This window comes from Lolium perenne, chromosome 2 (genome assembly GCF_019359855.2).
Source record: "Lolium perenne isolate Kyuss_39 chromosome 2, Kyuss_2.0, whole genome shotgun sequence".
Lineage (NCBI taxonomy): Eukaryota > Viridiplantae > Streptophyta > Magnoliopsida > Poales > Poaceae > Lolium > Lolium perenne.
The window spans coordinates 226,876,288-226,891,637 of NC_067245.2; the positions used below are offsets into that span (position 1 = coordinate 226,876,288).

Sequence of the window (15,350 nt, forward strand, 5' to 3'; positions counted from 1 at the left end):
ACGGCGTTATTCGGCCCAGCCGCGCCCCCGGTTCCTCGTTTTCCCCCGGAATAGGCCCTTAATCTATCTGGAGAGCCCAGACCATCTCCAGCCCTCTGGGGTGCGCTCGGGGACTCCGGACGAAAGAAAAGCGGGGACGGGCCCGTTCTGTCATCGAGAGAACACACGAACCCCACCACTTTCTCGTCGCAAATCCCCATCCCCTATCGTTCCTGTATCTCCGCCGGCACCACCCCTCGCCAATCCGTCGGCCGGTTGCCTGCACTCCGATGTCCCCTCCACCCAGCAGCCTATATTCCGCCGTCCGTCGTGCCGTCTGGCTATATTCTGCCGTTGGGCACCTCCTCGTGTCGCGCCTCGTCGACACGCCCAGCAGGTGTTCGTCCATTTGCCTAGCCGGACATGGACTCCGACGACGAGGAGGAGCAGATGTTCGCCGAGCTTTTTGATAAAGAGATGGCAGCAGCCGAGCATATGTTTCCCGCTTTGACTTGGTCCAAAGAGCAGATGTGGGAGGTGTTGAACTGTTGTGTGTGCTTACACAACATGATTATCGAGAATGAGCCTAATCACCAGGTGCCGGTATCGTAGGCTGCGTTCATCGCTATGTGTCAGAAGATTCGAGACTCCACAATGTATCAACAGCTGCAGGATGATCTGGTGGAGCACATATGGAGGCTTCGAGGCAACACCAACTAGTTTCCATTTAATTTGTTTGAAAACTTGTCAAATTATTTACATGTTTTGTTGAACTATAACGTTTATTTGTAATAATAAGCTAAATATTGGCAAAATTTGTCAAATTTGCCAAACTGTGAATTTATTTGTGATACTAAGACAAAAACACTGATCTCCGGACGTCTATCTGGGGAGATGGCTGGAAGTTCGGCGCTTCCCACGCTAAAGTTTTATCCAATCCAGCGCTATTTATCGCTGGATTTGGCCGTGAAGAACGCCAACGGCTGGAGGTGCTCTTAGTCCTCCTTGTTCCTCCGATGTCATAGAGTGCCGTCAGCGCTAGAGTGGCATCAGCATCACTTCTTGACAATAGACTGTGGGCATCGTTCCTGGTGAGAGCAACTTTTTTTTTTTTTTTTTGAGAAACACAGTACAAACGCAGGCGCTCACATACACGCGTATACACTCACTCCTATGAACGCACACACGCACACCCTATCCCTATGAGCACCTCCGGAAGACCGAGCCGGCGGATTGGATCTTGAAATTGACGAAGTCACCACAGGCGTCTCGCTGTCGACGGGAACGTCGCCTCCCACTGAATGAATATTCCGCCTTTATGAGACACACAGATGTCAAACCTGGGGTTTGAACTCTGGTGGGCTGGGGGTACAACCACCCACCTAACCACCCAACCTCAGGTTGGTTCTCCTGGTGAGAGCAACTCTATTTTGGTTAATCAATGAAAATGGTAATTCTTTTGCCATGTTTCAAAAAAGATGGTGAGATTTGCAAGAGAAGTCTCACAGAAACAAGATAGAGAGGAGGATGAGAGGAGAGCCCATCTTCTTCAGTTTTTCCAATGGGGTCTGAAATATAATTATTTCAAAATTTTCAGACTAAATTTAGTCAAAATTTAAGTAAAATTGAAGTTTAGGTAAACTTCATTTAAATATGACACACACAAAATGGACGAAATCATTTCCGAAATTGCCTAGACTTCGTGTATTTCGGTGGGTAATGAATTTTTTTCTTTGGCCCGAACTGAAAACCCTGGCAACAACCCAGAGTGTGCATAAAACAGCTATCCATCTTACAAGATCCAAATGGTCCTCAGTTGTAAAATATGCTGTTTCAAGCGGTAGTCATGCTATCCGGTCGATCCAACAGCTTGCCACCCGTACGTCGCGACCTGATCACTTGATCACGAGTGACAAGAGCTTCGGGATGCCATTTTTGTCGGGCTTGCTCAGGAAACTGGTCAATCCCACACTTCAAAAAGAAATGAATAGTTTTGTGCGGGGAAATGGTGGCCAGCTTACGGGCGCCACCTAACAAAATCCTCTCACGGACACACCTCCTGGTAGCTACTCACCAGTCACCAGCCCTATACAATGCCGCACTGATCGGGCTTAGCTACCCCGCGCATCCAGTTTGGCATAGCCATTGATCAAGTCCGAGAGGGCTTAGCTACACGGTGGCAATTCAGTAAGGTGCGCTAGCTAGCGATGGCTGGTGGGGGATTCGCCGTGGGCGACGCCCCGTCCGGCGACTACGGCGGCGGCATAACCTTCTCCGTCGTGGTTACCTGCCTCATGGCCGCCTCCGGTGGCCTCATCTTCGGCTACGACATCGGCATCTCAGGTACCTCACGCCCGCGCGTATGCGTCGCAAATTTGCAATGCTGCAATGTACAGACATGTCTCACTCTCTGCCTGTGAATTTTGATCGATCAGGGGGAGTGACGGCGATGGAGTCGTTCCTGGCGGAGTTCTTCCCGGGCGTGCTCCGGCGGATGGCAGCCGCGCGGCGGGACCAGTACTGCGTCTACGACAGCCACGTGCTGACGGCGTTCACCTCGTCGCTGTACCTGGCGGGACTGGTCGCCTCCCTCGCGGCCAGCCGCGTCACCAGGGCGGTCGGGAGGCAGGCCGTCATGCTCGCCGGCGGCGCCTTCTTCTTCGCTGGCGCAGCCGTGAACGCCGCCGCGGTGAACATTGCCATGCTCATCGTCGGTCGCATGCTGCTCGGCTTCGGCATCGGCTTCACCAACCAGGTATATTTGGTACACAGTGAGCTGAATAATGAATTTTAGTTATTTCAGTATTTCAGGCTCTTTTTGTTCTGAAATACACCTGATTGTATGCAAATGCTCCCTGCACCAGGAGTAGAAGATCTGGGTTGATTTAAATTACTCTGTTTTCAGCAAGTGACGAGTTTTCAGGTGGTTACTAGCTAGGTATAAAATGTTAATTTAGGGTACATGAAAAGAAAATAATGGAACAAGGCCATCACTAATATTAATAGAAGTGATAGGGTGCTGATTTCGCTGTGTGGGGGAAATACTCCCTCTGTTTTTATTTAGCATGCATTTTTGGTTTAGTTGAAATCTAACTTTATAAAAAATGATCAAATAAGTATCAACACTCATAATACTAAATTTCTATAATACGAAAATATATTTAATGATGGTTCTATTAATACTGATAATGTATTTTAGATATTGATATCGTTTCTATATATTTGGTTAAATTTGACAGAGTTTGATTTTGACTAAATCCAAAATGCAGGATAAATAAAAACAAAGGGGTAGAGACTAACAAATGATCGGATTATGTTTCATAAGTTTTAGTGCGCGGTTAAAGGGAGACTCTATTGCACATGCAACTGGTTTTTTTATTTGACTTATTCTTACAATCTTTATACACAGTGTGATTTAGTCACTCCGTTCACAAATAAGTGTACATTTAGCCATGTCTTAAGTTAAATATTATTAAATTTGTCCAACTTTTTAGATAACATATCAACATCTATGACAGTAAAGGTTATAATCGCTAGATTAATCTTGAAAGATATTTTATAATATACTAATTTGATGTAACATATGTGTCTGATAAAAAAGTTAATCAAATTTTAAGAAATTAACTTAAGCATAAGCTAAGCGTACACTTATTCATGGATGGAGGTTGGCTTAATGAGTTCGGTTTCGGATGCTTCGAGGGAAAAGCACATACCATAAGTCTTACTCTCTCCATACCAAAATAAGTATCACGAATGTATCTAGATTTACATATATATATATATTAATTAAATATATTTATATACATACCAATCTAAATAAAATTGTGACACTTGTTTTGAAATGAAGGGAAACCATTCACATGTCATGCAAATTGGAATGGTAGCTACTAGCTAGATAGCCTGCCTGGTCCTTGCTTCGTTTGTTGGCTGCCTGGTTCCGTGGTTAGCTAGGACGAGTGGCTGGTTTTGAGCCGACCCATCGCTCTCACGTATTCACGTTACCAAAACTGAATTGAATAGTGGATAGGTTGTCGCATTTCATTTTTCTGGTCAGTGTAGTTAGCTGGAACGTGCAACTCGTGCAGGCACGCATGATACGTCTCACTTTCCATCGTTGATCGGGTGTAGTAGCTCCTTTGTTCATGTCGTCCGTGCAGGGCTAGCTATCCATATGTACATGTTGCACGAATGGTTGACCTGATCATTAATTGGTGGGTTATCTCTTTAGGATTACGAATTTGGATGGAAGGAACGAAAGAAGCTCAATTCTAAATTAATGAAGCCACCACTGTAGAGTACACACGTACGTCATCATATAAACCATTACAAACCATAAAAAAGGAGCTTAGTTCCGAATATTCATCTGCTAAGTGCTAGTACGAACCAAGCTAGGTAGACCTAAGCCGCCCCAACACAAGACCTATAACAAGCTAAAGCAAGGATAACGACTAAGATAGGTAGCCCTCCAAGTCGGATGGTCGCGGACAGAGATGTGGAGGGCACAAATCTTGCCAATCGCCAGCTCCACTGTCTCACGGTTATGTCTCCTAGCCCCACACCCGTAAGTATATAGACATTTTATACAAGGCATCAACATGTCTAGCCGGAAAGGTCCACTCTATCGTGAATTTGTTCCTAATATTTCATAGTAGTAACATATTAGGTTTTGACACTGAAAATAGAGAGCAAACAGTTGCGTGCATTGCATTCATGCATAGAAATTCCGAAAAAAATTCGTACTTTTGTTTAAACCTATCAAAGCGATCGAGGTTTATCTTATGTTGGTGGAACTGATTTAGGTCATCGACGAGAGTGCGAGAAAATTCGACATAACATTTATTGAAACCTTGTGCTTTGAGGGAAACAATTTCAATTCAATTCAAATATGAATAAAGAAATTCAGTTAAGAAATTGAATTAAAATTTGAATTCCAAACAATAACTTTCAAATTACGATTCAAACAATGGTTGAATTAGGAATAAGACAATTTAAGAATAGCTGGTCCTAGGATTAGGAATTTAGGGCACACTGAATAATCCTCAAGTACTAATTTCCATTTTGCATGAAGTCGGAAGTGCCAACAAACGCATAATGTGACCGTACGTACGTGTGGCAACTAATGGCAGGCGGCGCCGGTGTACCTGGCGGAGACGGCGCCTGCCAAGTGGAGGGGCGCCTTCACGACGGGGTTCCAGCTCTTCCTCGGCATCGGCAACCTCGCGGCGAACCTGACAAACTACGGCGCGGCCCGCATCCCGCGGTGGGGGTGGCGACTCTCCCTGGGCCTGGCGGCGGTTCCGGCGACGGTCATCCTCGTTGGCGCGCTGCTCATCCCGGACACGCCCAGCAGCCTGCTCATGCGCGGGCGGGCGGAGCAGGCGCGCGCCGCGCTCCGGCGCATCCGCGGGCCGAAGGCGGACGTGGAGGCCGAGCTGGAGGACGTGGCGCGCGCGGTGGACGCAGCGCGGGACCACGAGCACGGCGCGTTCCGGAGGATTTTGAGGAGGGAGTACCGCCCGCACCTGGTGCTGGCCGTGGCGGTGCCGCTGTTCCAGCAGCTGACGGGGGTGATCGTCATCGCCTTCTTCTCGCCCGTGCTGTTCCAGACGGCCGGGTTCGGGGCCAACGGCGCGCTGATGGGCGCCGTCGTCCTCGGCGCCGTCAACCTCGGATCCGCGCTCGTGTCCGTCGCCACCGTGGACCGCTACGGTCGCAGGCCGCTGTTCCTGGCTGGTGGACTCGTGATGATCATGTGCCAGGTACGTATATGACATTCATCTAACAGGAGTGCTTCTTGATTAAGCGTGCGAGACATTGCAACATACTGAAAGAGAGATGGTGATGGCTAGGTTGCGGTGGCGTGGATCATGGGGTCGCAGATCGGGCGTGACGGCGAGTCGACGATGGCGAGGAAGTACTCGCTGGCGGTGCTGGCGCTGACGTGCGTGTTCTCGGCGTCGTTCGGGTGGTCGTGGGGCCCGCTGACGTGGGTGATCCCCGGCGAGATATTCCCGGTGGAGGTCCGGTCGGCGGGGCAGAGCATCAGCGTGGCCGTCAACCTGGGCGCCACCTTCGTGCTCACGCAGACGTTCCTCTCCATGCTCTGCAGCCTCAAGTACGCCACGTTCATCTACTACGCGGCATGGGTCGCCGCCATGACCGCCTTCGTGGTGGCGTTCCTGCCGGAGACCAAGGGGGTGCCGCTCGAGGCCATGGGTGCCGTCTGGGCGCGGCACTGGTACTGGGGACGGTTCGTGCAGCCGCCGGCCAAGAACGCCGAGGCGCTCATAAACTGACCGGCCACGTTTCGCGTGTTTGCCGTCCGTCGACCGTCGTGTTCTTGTGGCGAGGAAGTACACGTACGGCCGTGCGTGTTGTGTTCTTGTGGGAGTATGGGGAATGAAAATTCAGCATTGCAATTTGTTTGTGAAAAGATTGTTTCATGGCGTTATACCGAATTCAATAACATGGTCTCCGTAAGAAAATGACAGGCTTAGTCCAATTATTATTTGTTCTTATAAAAGAAACTTCAAACATTTACAACAATGACTCCGTGGCCCAATGGATAAGGCGCTGGTCTACGAAACCAGAGATTCTGGGTTCGATCCCCAGCGGAGTCGTTTCTATCTTTTTGTTATTTTTGTGAAGTTGCTGATACGATGAGCTGGTTATTATCCAATCGAATTAGATTACCAGGTATCACCCTTACTGAATGTAAGTCGTTTTCTTTCTTTCTTTTTGTTTAAGTTGCTGACATGATGAGCTGGTCATGATCTCATCGAATTAGAGTATACCAGGGATCACCATGAATAATCTTCGCTCTTTATATGCTGTAAAATTTGTGACCCATACTGAATGTATGTAACGCAAAGAGAAGTTAATAGTTCCTATTACTGTCACGGTTGTTACCACGGAAATTCTGCTGGTACCACCAGCCTGAGACATCTTAAGTGTTCAAAAATTCTGCTGCACCTTTTGATATTCAATTGTGCCAGCCTGACACATCTAAGCTGTTCCTGTAACTGTGTTTTGCGAATACATCTAAACTGTTCCATGTAGAGTCGTTTCTATCTTTTTGTTATTTTTGTGAAGTTGCTGATACGATGAGCTGGTTATTATCCAATCGAATTAGATTACCAGGTATCACCCTTACTGAATGTAAGTCGTTTTCTTTCTTTCTTTTTGTTTAAGTTGCTGACATGATGAGCTGGTCATGATCTCATCGAATTAGAGTATACCAGGGATCACCATGAATAATCTTCGCTCTTTATATGCTGTAAAATTTGTGACCCATACTGAATGTATGTAACGCAAAGAGAAGTTAATAGTTCCTATTACTGTCACGGTTGTTACCACGGAAATTCTGCTGGTACCACCAGCCTGAGACATCTTAAGTGTTCAAAAATTCTGCTGCACCTTTTGATATTCAATTGTGCCAGCCTGACACATCTAAGCTGTTCCTGTAATCGTGTTTTGCGAATACATCTAAACTGTTCCATGTAGAGTCGTTTCTATCTTTTTGTTATTTTTGTGAAGTTGCTGATACGATGAGCTGGTTATTATCCAATCGAATTAGATTACCAGGTATCACCCTTACTGAATGTAAGTCGTTTTCTTTCTTTCTTTTTGTTTAAGTTGCTGACATGATGAGCTGGTCATGATCTCATCGAATTAGAGTATACCAGGGATCACCATGAATAATCTTCGCTCTTTATATGCTGTAAAATTTGTGACCCATACTGAATGTATGTAACGCAAAGAGAAGTTAATAGTTCCTATTACTGTCACGGTTGTTACCACGGAAATTCTGCTGGTACCACCAGCCTGAGACATCTTAAGTGTTCAAAAATTCTGCTGCACCTTTTGATATTCAATTGTGCCAGCCTGACACATCTAAGCTGTTCCTGTAACTGTGTTTTGCGAATACATCTAAACTGTTCCATGTAGAGTCGTTTCTATCTTTTTGTTATTTTTGTGAAGTTGCTGATACGATGAGCTGGTTATTATCCAATCGAATTAGATTACCAGGTATCACCCTTACTGAATGTAAGTCGTTTTCTTTCTTTCTTTTTGTTTAAGTTGCTGACATGATGAGCTGGTCATGATCTCATCGAATTAGAGTATACCAGGGATCACCATGAATAATCTTCGCTCTTTATATGCTGTAAAATTTGTGACCCATACTGAATGTATGTAACGCAAAGAGAAGTTAATAGTTCCTATTACTGTCACGGTTGTTACCACGGAAATTCTGCTGGTACCACCAGCCTGAGACATCTTAAGTGTTCAAAAATTCTGCTGCACCTTTTGATATTCAATTGTGCCAGCCTGACACATCTAAGCTGTTCCTGTAACTGTGTTTTGCGAATACATCTAAACTGTTCCATGTAGCTCCAAATTACAGTCTTGTCGAAAGAGCTCATGAATCTAGCCCATAAAAGCTTATTGCATAGGTTCTCAGTGCGAAGAGATTAATACATAAGTAGCACAAAACAAGAATAAGGTCACACACAAACATGCAGGACATGGGCCGAGTCAGATTCTGCTGACCGGTACATTATATTAGGGCTAAGTATCAAACATATTTTAGATCTCTAAGCTTGATGTGACCTCATGATCAAGAAGAGCACGGCCTTTGCGCTTTCGAGATGAGGACTAGCCAGTCCCGATTAGAGCCTTCTACAATAATTAGATCAGTGCAATGCTGCTCTCGCCACCAGGCGGCTTCCGGACACCACCAAGGTAGTCTCGCGAAGACGCCTTTCCATCAGAAAAGATGTCGTTGCCACTCATCTCCTTAAGCTTCGCAGAGCTCAGAGACTTGTCAGAGCCAGGGGAAGCATCCTCCTTGAAGATGTTATTGCCTGTCAGCTCTTGGAACTTCTGGTTGTGAATTTTCTTTGATGTTTTAGTTGCAGGATCCTCACTGAACGTGATGTTGCTTGGACCTCCAGCAGGCTACAAAGGCATTCCAAGTCATGCAGATACATAGGAGTTAGTTATTTATGCTAGCAGGGTATAAAAGGCCATCAAGATTTTGCTGACAAACAGCAAGCAACAGAATGATGAAAATATTGTAATATAAGAAATACTATCAAACAATAACTGACTCGTTGCTGTGCTGACATCAGGCAACACTGCAGGTAGGCCAGTAGCCAAATTTGAGCATGTTTGTTAAGATGAAGCTAGAAGTGGCTTCCATTGGGTTGCCTGAACTGAGGTAACAAATCAGTGTAGCATTTAGCGTTCATGGAACAGAAGCACGTAGTGTAATTATTGAAGAATACAAATCAGCATCATGCAAGCACATCAAATGAGGAAAACTGGGCTGTGTAATGGGCTTTATGATGACTACCTGACTCCAAAAGGTGGCATAGTAATATACGGAATCGAAATCTCAACAGGAGCATATCACTTACATGGGATACTTTCACTGATGTGTGGACGCTTCTTGGCTGTGGAAGTGCAAAATCCACATTCCCCTGTAGCTCCATATTACGAGCAGCCAATGGCCTCACCGGGGTCACAGGAGGTGGACCAAAGATATTGCTCCCGCTGAGCTCCTTGTTCTTGGATTCAGAAAGCTGCTTACTGGTTTTAGCTTCAGCATCACTCTCAAATGTACCACTAAGCTCTCGCTGCTTAGCCACTTCAGGCAGTGAGGACGGCTTCTTTGGAGAAACACTTCCATCAGCACTAAATGAGATCTGACTCATTCCAGCTACAGTTTGCTGTAGTAGAAAGGTGCATCAGCGAATGATTGATATTTAATATAAGTGAGTGAAATAGAAAACAAAGTTTGAAATTTAATTAATGTTCCCAAAACAAGAAGAAAACACAATCAAAGAATGTGGAAGATTTCAAACATCAAAGGACATAACCTAACACTTGAGATAATGAGATATCTCCAGAGGTGCATTTTTTAAAAGTCTCAAATACCAAATACAAGTTTGTGTTAAAGCATGCCTTAAATTTAACTCAGTACTCTGTCTAGGACAGAGTGATTGCCCAACAACACATACTAGTATTATTAGTGCAAGGAGCCACCACAATAATACCAAGGGGAGATACACATATTCATCAACCAAATGGGGATACCACGACATGTTTCTAAGAAAGTTAAGTACCTGGTACATCCTCACAGAAGTTCTGTTAGCAGTATTCGAAGACTCTGAATCACCATTCTCACCCTTCTCAGCAAATATCCCGCTCCCGGTCATTTCTTTCATCTTCGAGCCGGACATCAATCTCCTTTCACTATAATAGGCCAACAAGGTTAGAAACTTGTTGCAAAGTTCAATGTATCTCACCTTTGAGGAAGTATAACATATATGAATAAAAGGCACCTGACTAATTTTCTTACTAGCAAATGAAGCAAATCAGTTGCTTATAGCACTAACAACAAGAACATTGGTACTTCCAGATGCATATCGTATTTAAGAAACCAAAATACTACCCTTATCATGCACGCCTAGGTAATATTATCGGAGCCATCAAAGCATGGTAGGTTAAAACATTTCAGAAACAATACTCACTGGAGTTGACAGAGCTAGAAGTATCTTGATCTGATTAAGATGGCAAGCACTCCACCAGATTCTCAGTCTGACATTTGTAACACCTAAACGTAGCTCACGAAATTGGACGACAAAGATTTTTTTTTTTCACCAATTACAATAAATAGCAACAGAGAAAATAGACAATGACATAGACACGACAGCAATCGGCAACCTGGTACGCGGAGACAGCCCCCACATGACTCGGGCATATGCAACTAGTTTCTAGTGACACCCCAGAAATATACCCAAATTTGAATTAGAATTTTTCCATTTGCATCGCCTAAATCACACATTACAGTTTGAATTAGACTTTTTCTTTTACAATAAATAACAACGGATCAAATAGAGAATGACATAATAACCACGGCAGCAAGCGGCAACGCAGCACGCGGAGATGGGCAGCACATGACTCCGCATTACGCAGCAAATTTCTAGCTTCCCCTCTAGTAGCACGCTATAAATAGTCAAATTTGAATTAGACATTTGCCATCTGCATCACTCAAATCACGCATGACAGTTGTAAGCTCAAGGGCATCGATCGGTCAAACTACACATCCAAACAGAGCATGCATTACAGATAGTACTAGTAGATCAGATCGGGTCAATCAAATACAGAGCACGATACAAAATCACGGCTCGGGCGGATCAGGGCGGAATGCGGCACGGGGAAGGCCCCGGATCTCACCTGCTGCTCAGATCCTCGGCGTCGTCCTCGCTGACCGGCGCGCCGAACATCGCCGGCGTGATCCCCCCGGCCGGCTGCACAAACAAACAGGCACGGAAGCACGCGCGCGGGCCCCGAAGTCAGCCGCGTCGAACGGGGAGCAGCGAAACAGACTCGGATGACACGGCGAGGCGGACGCCGGCGCTTACCTTGAGGCTGGGGCGGGAGGACGCGGCCGGCGAGGCGGCGGATGCGCCGGCGGCCGTGGGCGACCAGGTGAGCAGGTCGGCCGTGGAGGTGTGCGGGTTCCGCACCGGCACCGCCCTCTCCATTGCTCTCCGTCCGTGCGTGCGACCGCCGCTGTGCTGCTGCTGCCTTCGCTGCTTGGCTCGGACTGGGACTGGCGACTGCCGCTGCTGTTCTGCGTGGCGTGGGGTACTCGTGCTAGTACCGAAACCCATCCGTTCCTGTCGGCGTCACGGAACAGTTACGATGCGTTACGCTGACATGTGGGCCGGCAAATCTGTGGGGCCACTTGTCGGTGGGGTTCTGGGGTGGAATTGGAACGGAACGTGTTGTTTTAGGCAGGGACCCGATGGGAGCAGGAGATCCGGGGATCTGCGTGCTGTGGAGCTATGGGTGGAGTTGGGCTACGTGCTTGGTTGTGAGTGGCTGAATGTAGTAACATCTGGTGTGTACGAGTGTAGAGGATCCGTTCTTGCCTGGGTGAGGGCCGGTGCGTGGCGGTGGGCACGTGCCTTGCCACTCCAGTGTTCGAAAGTCCACATCTGGCACACCGCCCACCGTTGTTCCGCTCACAATGGGGTCGCGTGTCTAGTGACAATCGCTCAAGAAAACAGCGTGCGAGTGTCCAGAGTCAGATCAAATGGAGTTCAGCATGCAATTAACCTCCAGGTTGTTGGCGTGGGTGAATTGCTCCCAGCCATAAGAAGCCTTGCCCGTCGAATAAGACTTGGACGGGCCACTCGCAAAAACCGCAGCCGGCTTCCTGCAACTGCACTTCGGCTTGTTCCTGGCCATTGAGAAATCACGCGAGCTCTGGGGGGCTCTTATTGCCAAACGGGTCTTCAATGAAGAGGACGGAGAATTTTATGTCGTGCAAGTGCGGCGGCGGTCACCACGGCGACCCCTACCCATGCCCTGATGGCGGTGGCCGCGACCATGGACCCTAGAACCCGCCATGAAGGGCATTGCTAGGGTTGTGGATGGGGTTGTGCTAAGGTTATGGATGGGTGGCGCTAGGGTTGTGTGATGAGGGGGCGAACACCCCAAATTATACGATGGGGGCAGGCTATGAGGCGGTGGTAAAGGCTGGGGCGCATGGCCATGTGTGACGAGACGCCTCTCTACGTGTTTGGGAAAACTGCAACGTAGCACTGAGACATGTGTGCTGCAATTTATTTTACGCGGCTTGACCAAAGGTAGGACACGGACTTAAGCCAACGACACGTCGCATGACAATCATGTGTTACTGATGCGATGTGTCTGCCACTCGCCCCGCATCTTCGTGTTGTATGCGGCGCTCCCGCAATGACCCGTGTGTAGCAGGGGCGGGCTCAGGATGCCAGACACTCTATTGGGTCGCTTCGAACATAATCGATATTTGGGGCGTGCAGCTGACGGCAGTAAATTGTCCGATGCGTCCCAAATCGCTTTGAGGACACGACTAGAGATGCTCTAAAACTATGTTAACCGGTATCGCAGACTCCAGATCATTAAAAGCGTTGAAGTTGCAGCCAATTAAAGAAAAAGAGGGGGGGGGGGTTATGGTAATAAGAGTGGATACCGTAACATGGCGCTTGTCACGAGAAACTTAATTGCCGTATCGATCTTGTGCACCATGCAGTCTCCAGCTTTCCCTTTCCTCGCCTACATCCTCCTCCTAGGATCACTGCGGTGATCCAACACACCACTGCATGTTGCGATGCGTGTCTTTGATATAACACTCATAAAGTATCGTTTCATAAATATTGCATCCTCGAAGTGATACAACAGAAATATTGTGGATCCAAAATTACACACTTAATACTACAAGCGGAAACCGTAGAAATATCTCAAGATCCTCCTCGGTCCGGTGAGGATTTACATAAGACTCGAAATCCAACTTTAGAAACTTAAAAAATATTGATACAACCACACTAAGTACCATGATAGCTCAGCACCTTATTCTATAAGGTCTGATGCTGCTCGGCTAACTATCAATGTTCATTGCCCGACTTCATCTTCCAGGTTTCCTTCTCCATAGATGATGTAATAATCCATGCCTTTTATGCCTCTGGACAAGTTTGGGTCTTCATATTAAACTCCTCCTCAGAATGGTTCCAGGAGTGCACTCCAAGTTTAGCAAGGCTTTAAGATGCGGGATGAGTACAACGTACCTAGTAACAAATTTAACGTTTTTGATGCAGCCCTAGACCAAGAAGCGGTAGAGTGATGCAATTTTCATAATTATTTGTTTAAAATATTTCTTTTATTTAGAAAAACTATATCCATCAGTCTTCACAAGTTGACTAAAACTTCATGAAATTTCTTTCTCGTAATGTTTACAGGTAGTGATAAGTCACAATTTAATACACTCCGTGAATATGCATTACTTTTTCCATAAAAGATCAACATTTTTGTTGCCAACCAAACATACTTTCATGTCCATACTTTCTCACTTTCTCATGTATGGGACCTAGTTAGTGATCTAATTCAACCACTATCATTCTACATGACTCCGCACGCTTGACTTTTTGTACGTAGTTCCATCCTCGGAAAACCACTCCTGACTTGGGATGGGAACGTCCAAACAATTGGCCAAACCAGTTTTCATACTATGTATACAAAAGTTGCGAGGAAGGAAGAAGATTCAGCTGACTTCTCCATCCACTCCAGATCGTGTGGTTAACACGTAATATGCGATGCAAGAATCACTTCATAACATTTGTTATTAATTCTACCCGAACTTACCCGGGTGTAATAGGACCTCCACCATCAACTCAAACAATGTTCTATCACCCACCACATAGTCATATTCATAGTAGGAAAGTAATACTTTACTTTTAAATGGAAGAATGATACGCGTAGTAATTTGAAAATACTTTGATAGTAAATGATCAAGGAGATGCATAAATATTAAAGTTGCCTTGGAACTGCGATATAATGCAGTTCAATGGTTCGGCTTGACCATGGACCTCGCACTACTAGGAAAAGGCTTATTGCCGGCGCACCAAAAAGGCCTATTGCCGGAGCACTAGAGCCCGCCGGTGCGAACAGGCCGGTGGTAATCGCTTATTGCCGGCGCACCTGTTGGTGCGCCAGTGGTACCTCGTGTTATCGCCGGCGCACCTGTCTAGTTCGCCGGCGGTAATTTATACAAGAAAACAAAAAAATTCAAATCTAGATCTAGATCTAGCTAGTCAACAGTGGTTGTCGTCTCTGCGCCGGTGTAGGAGGTCCAGGAGGTGTAGGAGGATGGCGGAAGCTCCCGAGGTCGTCGCGTCGATGTAGGAGGAGGAGGAGTAGGCTGGAGGTGGAGGAGCCCGGAGTAGGTGGAGGATGCCGGAGTTGATGGAGGAGGCCGGAGGTGGTGGAGGAGGCCGGAGGTGTTGGAGGAGACCGAAGGTGGTGGAGAAGGCCGGAGGATGTCGTGGCCGTCGGTGCAGGAGGAGGATGAGTATAGGTCGCCGGAGTAGCTCGCCACCGCAGCTCGCCGCAGCAGCTCGGTGTAGTAGAGGAGGAGGAGGAAAAGAGAAGGAAAATGTGAAAGTGAGGAGCACGGGAAGGTGTGGAGTATATATATATACAATAGGTTACTGCCGGCTGCCGGCGCACCTATTAAGGTGGTGCGCCGGGGATATTTTTTTTTTCACCCAAATCTTAAACCTGAAAAAAGTCATGTTTCTATTTTCCATTTGCCGAATCCATTTTGTCGTTGAATTCGGATAGGAAATTTCGCGTATATAGATTTTGATATAAAAAAGTTTTCATCGGAGGCCGTATGAAACCAGAAATCCCGTTTTACCGAAAGATGACGCCATTTTGCATAATATATCGAAATTTATTTTTTCAAATTATCATGAAAACTAGATTACATAATACATGGGCAGTTCAAAGGATTTTATTTTTTGAATTTTTTATCATTTTCT

General features: G+C 46.5%; 2 protein-coding genes and 1 non-coding gene across 3 annotated transcripts; 2 read left to right on the forward strand and 1 right to left on the reverse strand.

Moving 5' to 3' along the window:
* Positions 1-1,884: 1,884 nt before the first annotated feature.
* Positions 1,885-6,464, forward strand: LOC127335083 (sugar transport protein MST1-like). The gene is made up of 4 exons (XM_051361673.2): positions 1,885-2,322; positions 2,415-2,734; positions 5,106-5,738; positions 5,829-6,464. The coding sequence occupies exons 1-4, from the start codon at positions 2,187-2,189 to the stop codon at positions 6,273-6,275; spliced, it is 1,536 nt and encodes a 511-aa protein (XP_051217633.1). The 5' UTR covers positions 1,885-2,186; the 3' UTR covers positions 6,276-6,464.
* A 62-nt stretch (positions 6,465-6,526) lies between these two features.
* TRNAR-ACG (transfer RNA arginine (anticodon ACG)) lies at positions 6,527-6,599 on the forward strand. The gene has a single exon. It is a non-coding gene; the product is annotated as a tRNA-Arg (tRNA).
* A 1,786-nt stretch (positions 6,600-8,385) lies between these two features.
* On the reverse strand, positions 8,386-11,597 carry LOC127335084 (uncharacterized). Its single transcript, XM_051361674.2, has 5 exons — positions 11,409-11,597; positions 11,221-11,294; positions 10,107-10,236; positions 9,399-9,710; positions 8,386-8,937 (listed from the first exon to the last, which is right to left on the reverse strand). Exons 1-5 carry the CDS (start codon positions 11,529-11,531, stop codon positions 8,668-8,670), a joined length of 909 nt encoding a protein of 302 aa, XP_051217634.1. The 5' UTR covers positions 11,532-11,597; the 3' UTR covers positions 8,386-8,667.
* Between the last annotated feature and the right edge of the window lie 3,753 nt (positions 11,598-15,350).

What these genes read in the sequence shown, in the direction of transcription:
- LOC127335083 (XM_051361673.2), top strand. Translation starts at nt 2,187, where the DNA reads ATGGCTGGTGGGGGATTCGCCGTGGGCGACGCCCCGTCCGGCGACTAC. An exon ending in CTACGACATCGGCATCTCAG is followed by an intron (nt 2,323 to 2,414) that starts GTACCTCACGCC and finishes TTGATCGATCAG; the next exon opens with GGGGAGTGACGGCGATGGAG. An exon ending in GCATCGGCTTCACCAACCAG is followed by an intron (nt 2,735 to 5,105) that starts GTATATTTGGTA and finishes AACTAATGGCAG; the next exon opens with GCGGCGCCGGTGTACCTGGC.
- LOC127335084 (XM_051361674.2), bottom strand. Translation starts at nt 11,531, where the DNA reads ATGGAGAGGGCGGTGCCGGTGCGGAACCCGCACACCTCCACGGCCGAC. An exon ending in CTTCTGTGAGGATGTACCAG is followed by an intron (nt 9,711 to 10,106) that starts GTACTTAACTTT and finishes TTTCTACTACAG; the next exon opens with CAAACTGTAGCTGGAATGAG. An exon ending in CATCAGTGAAAGTATCCCAT is followed by an intron (nt 8,938 to 9,398) that starts GTAAGTGATATG and finishes ATGCCTTTGTAG; the next exon opens with CCTGCTGGAGGTCCAAGCAA.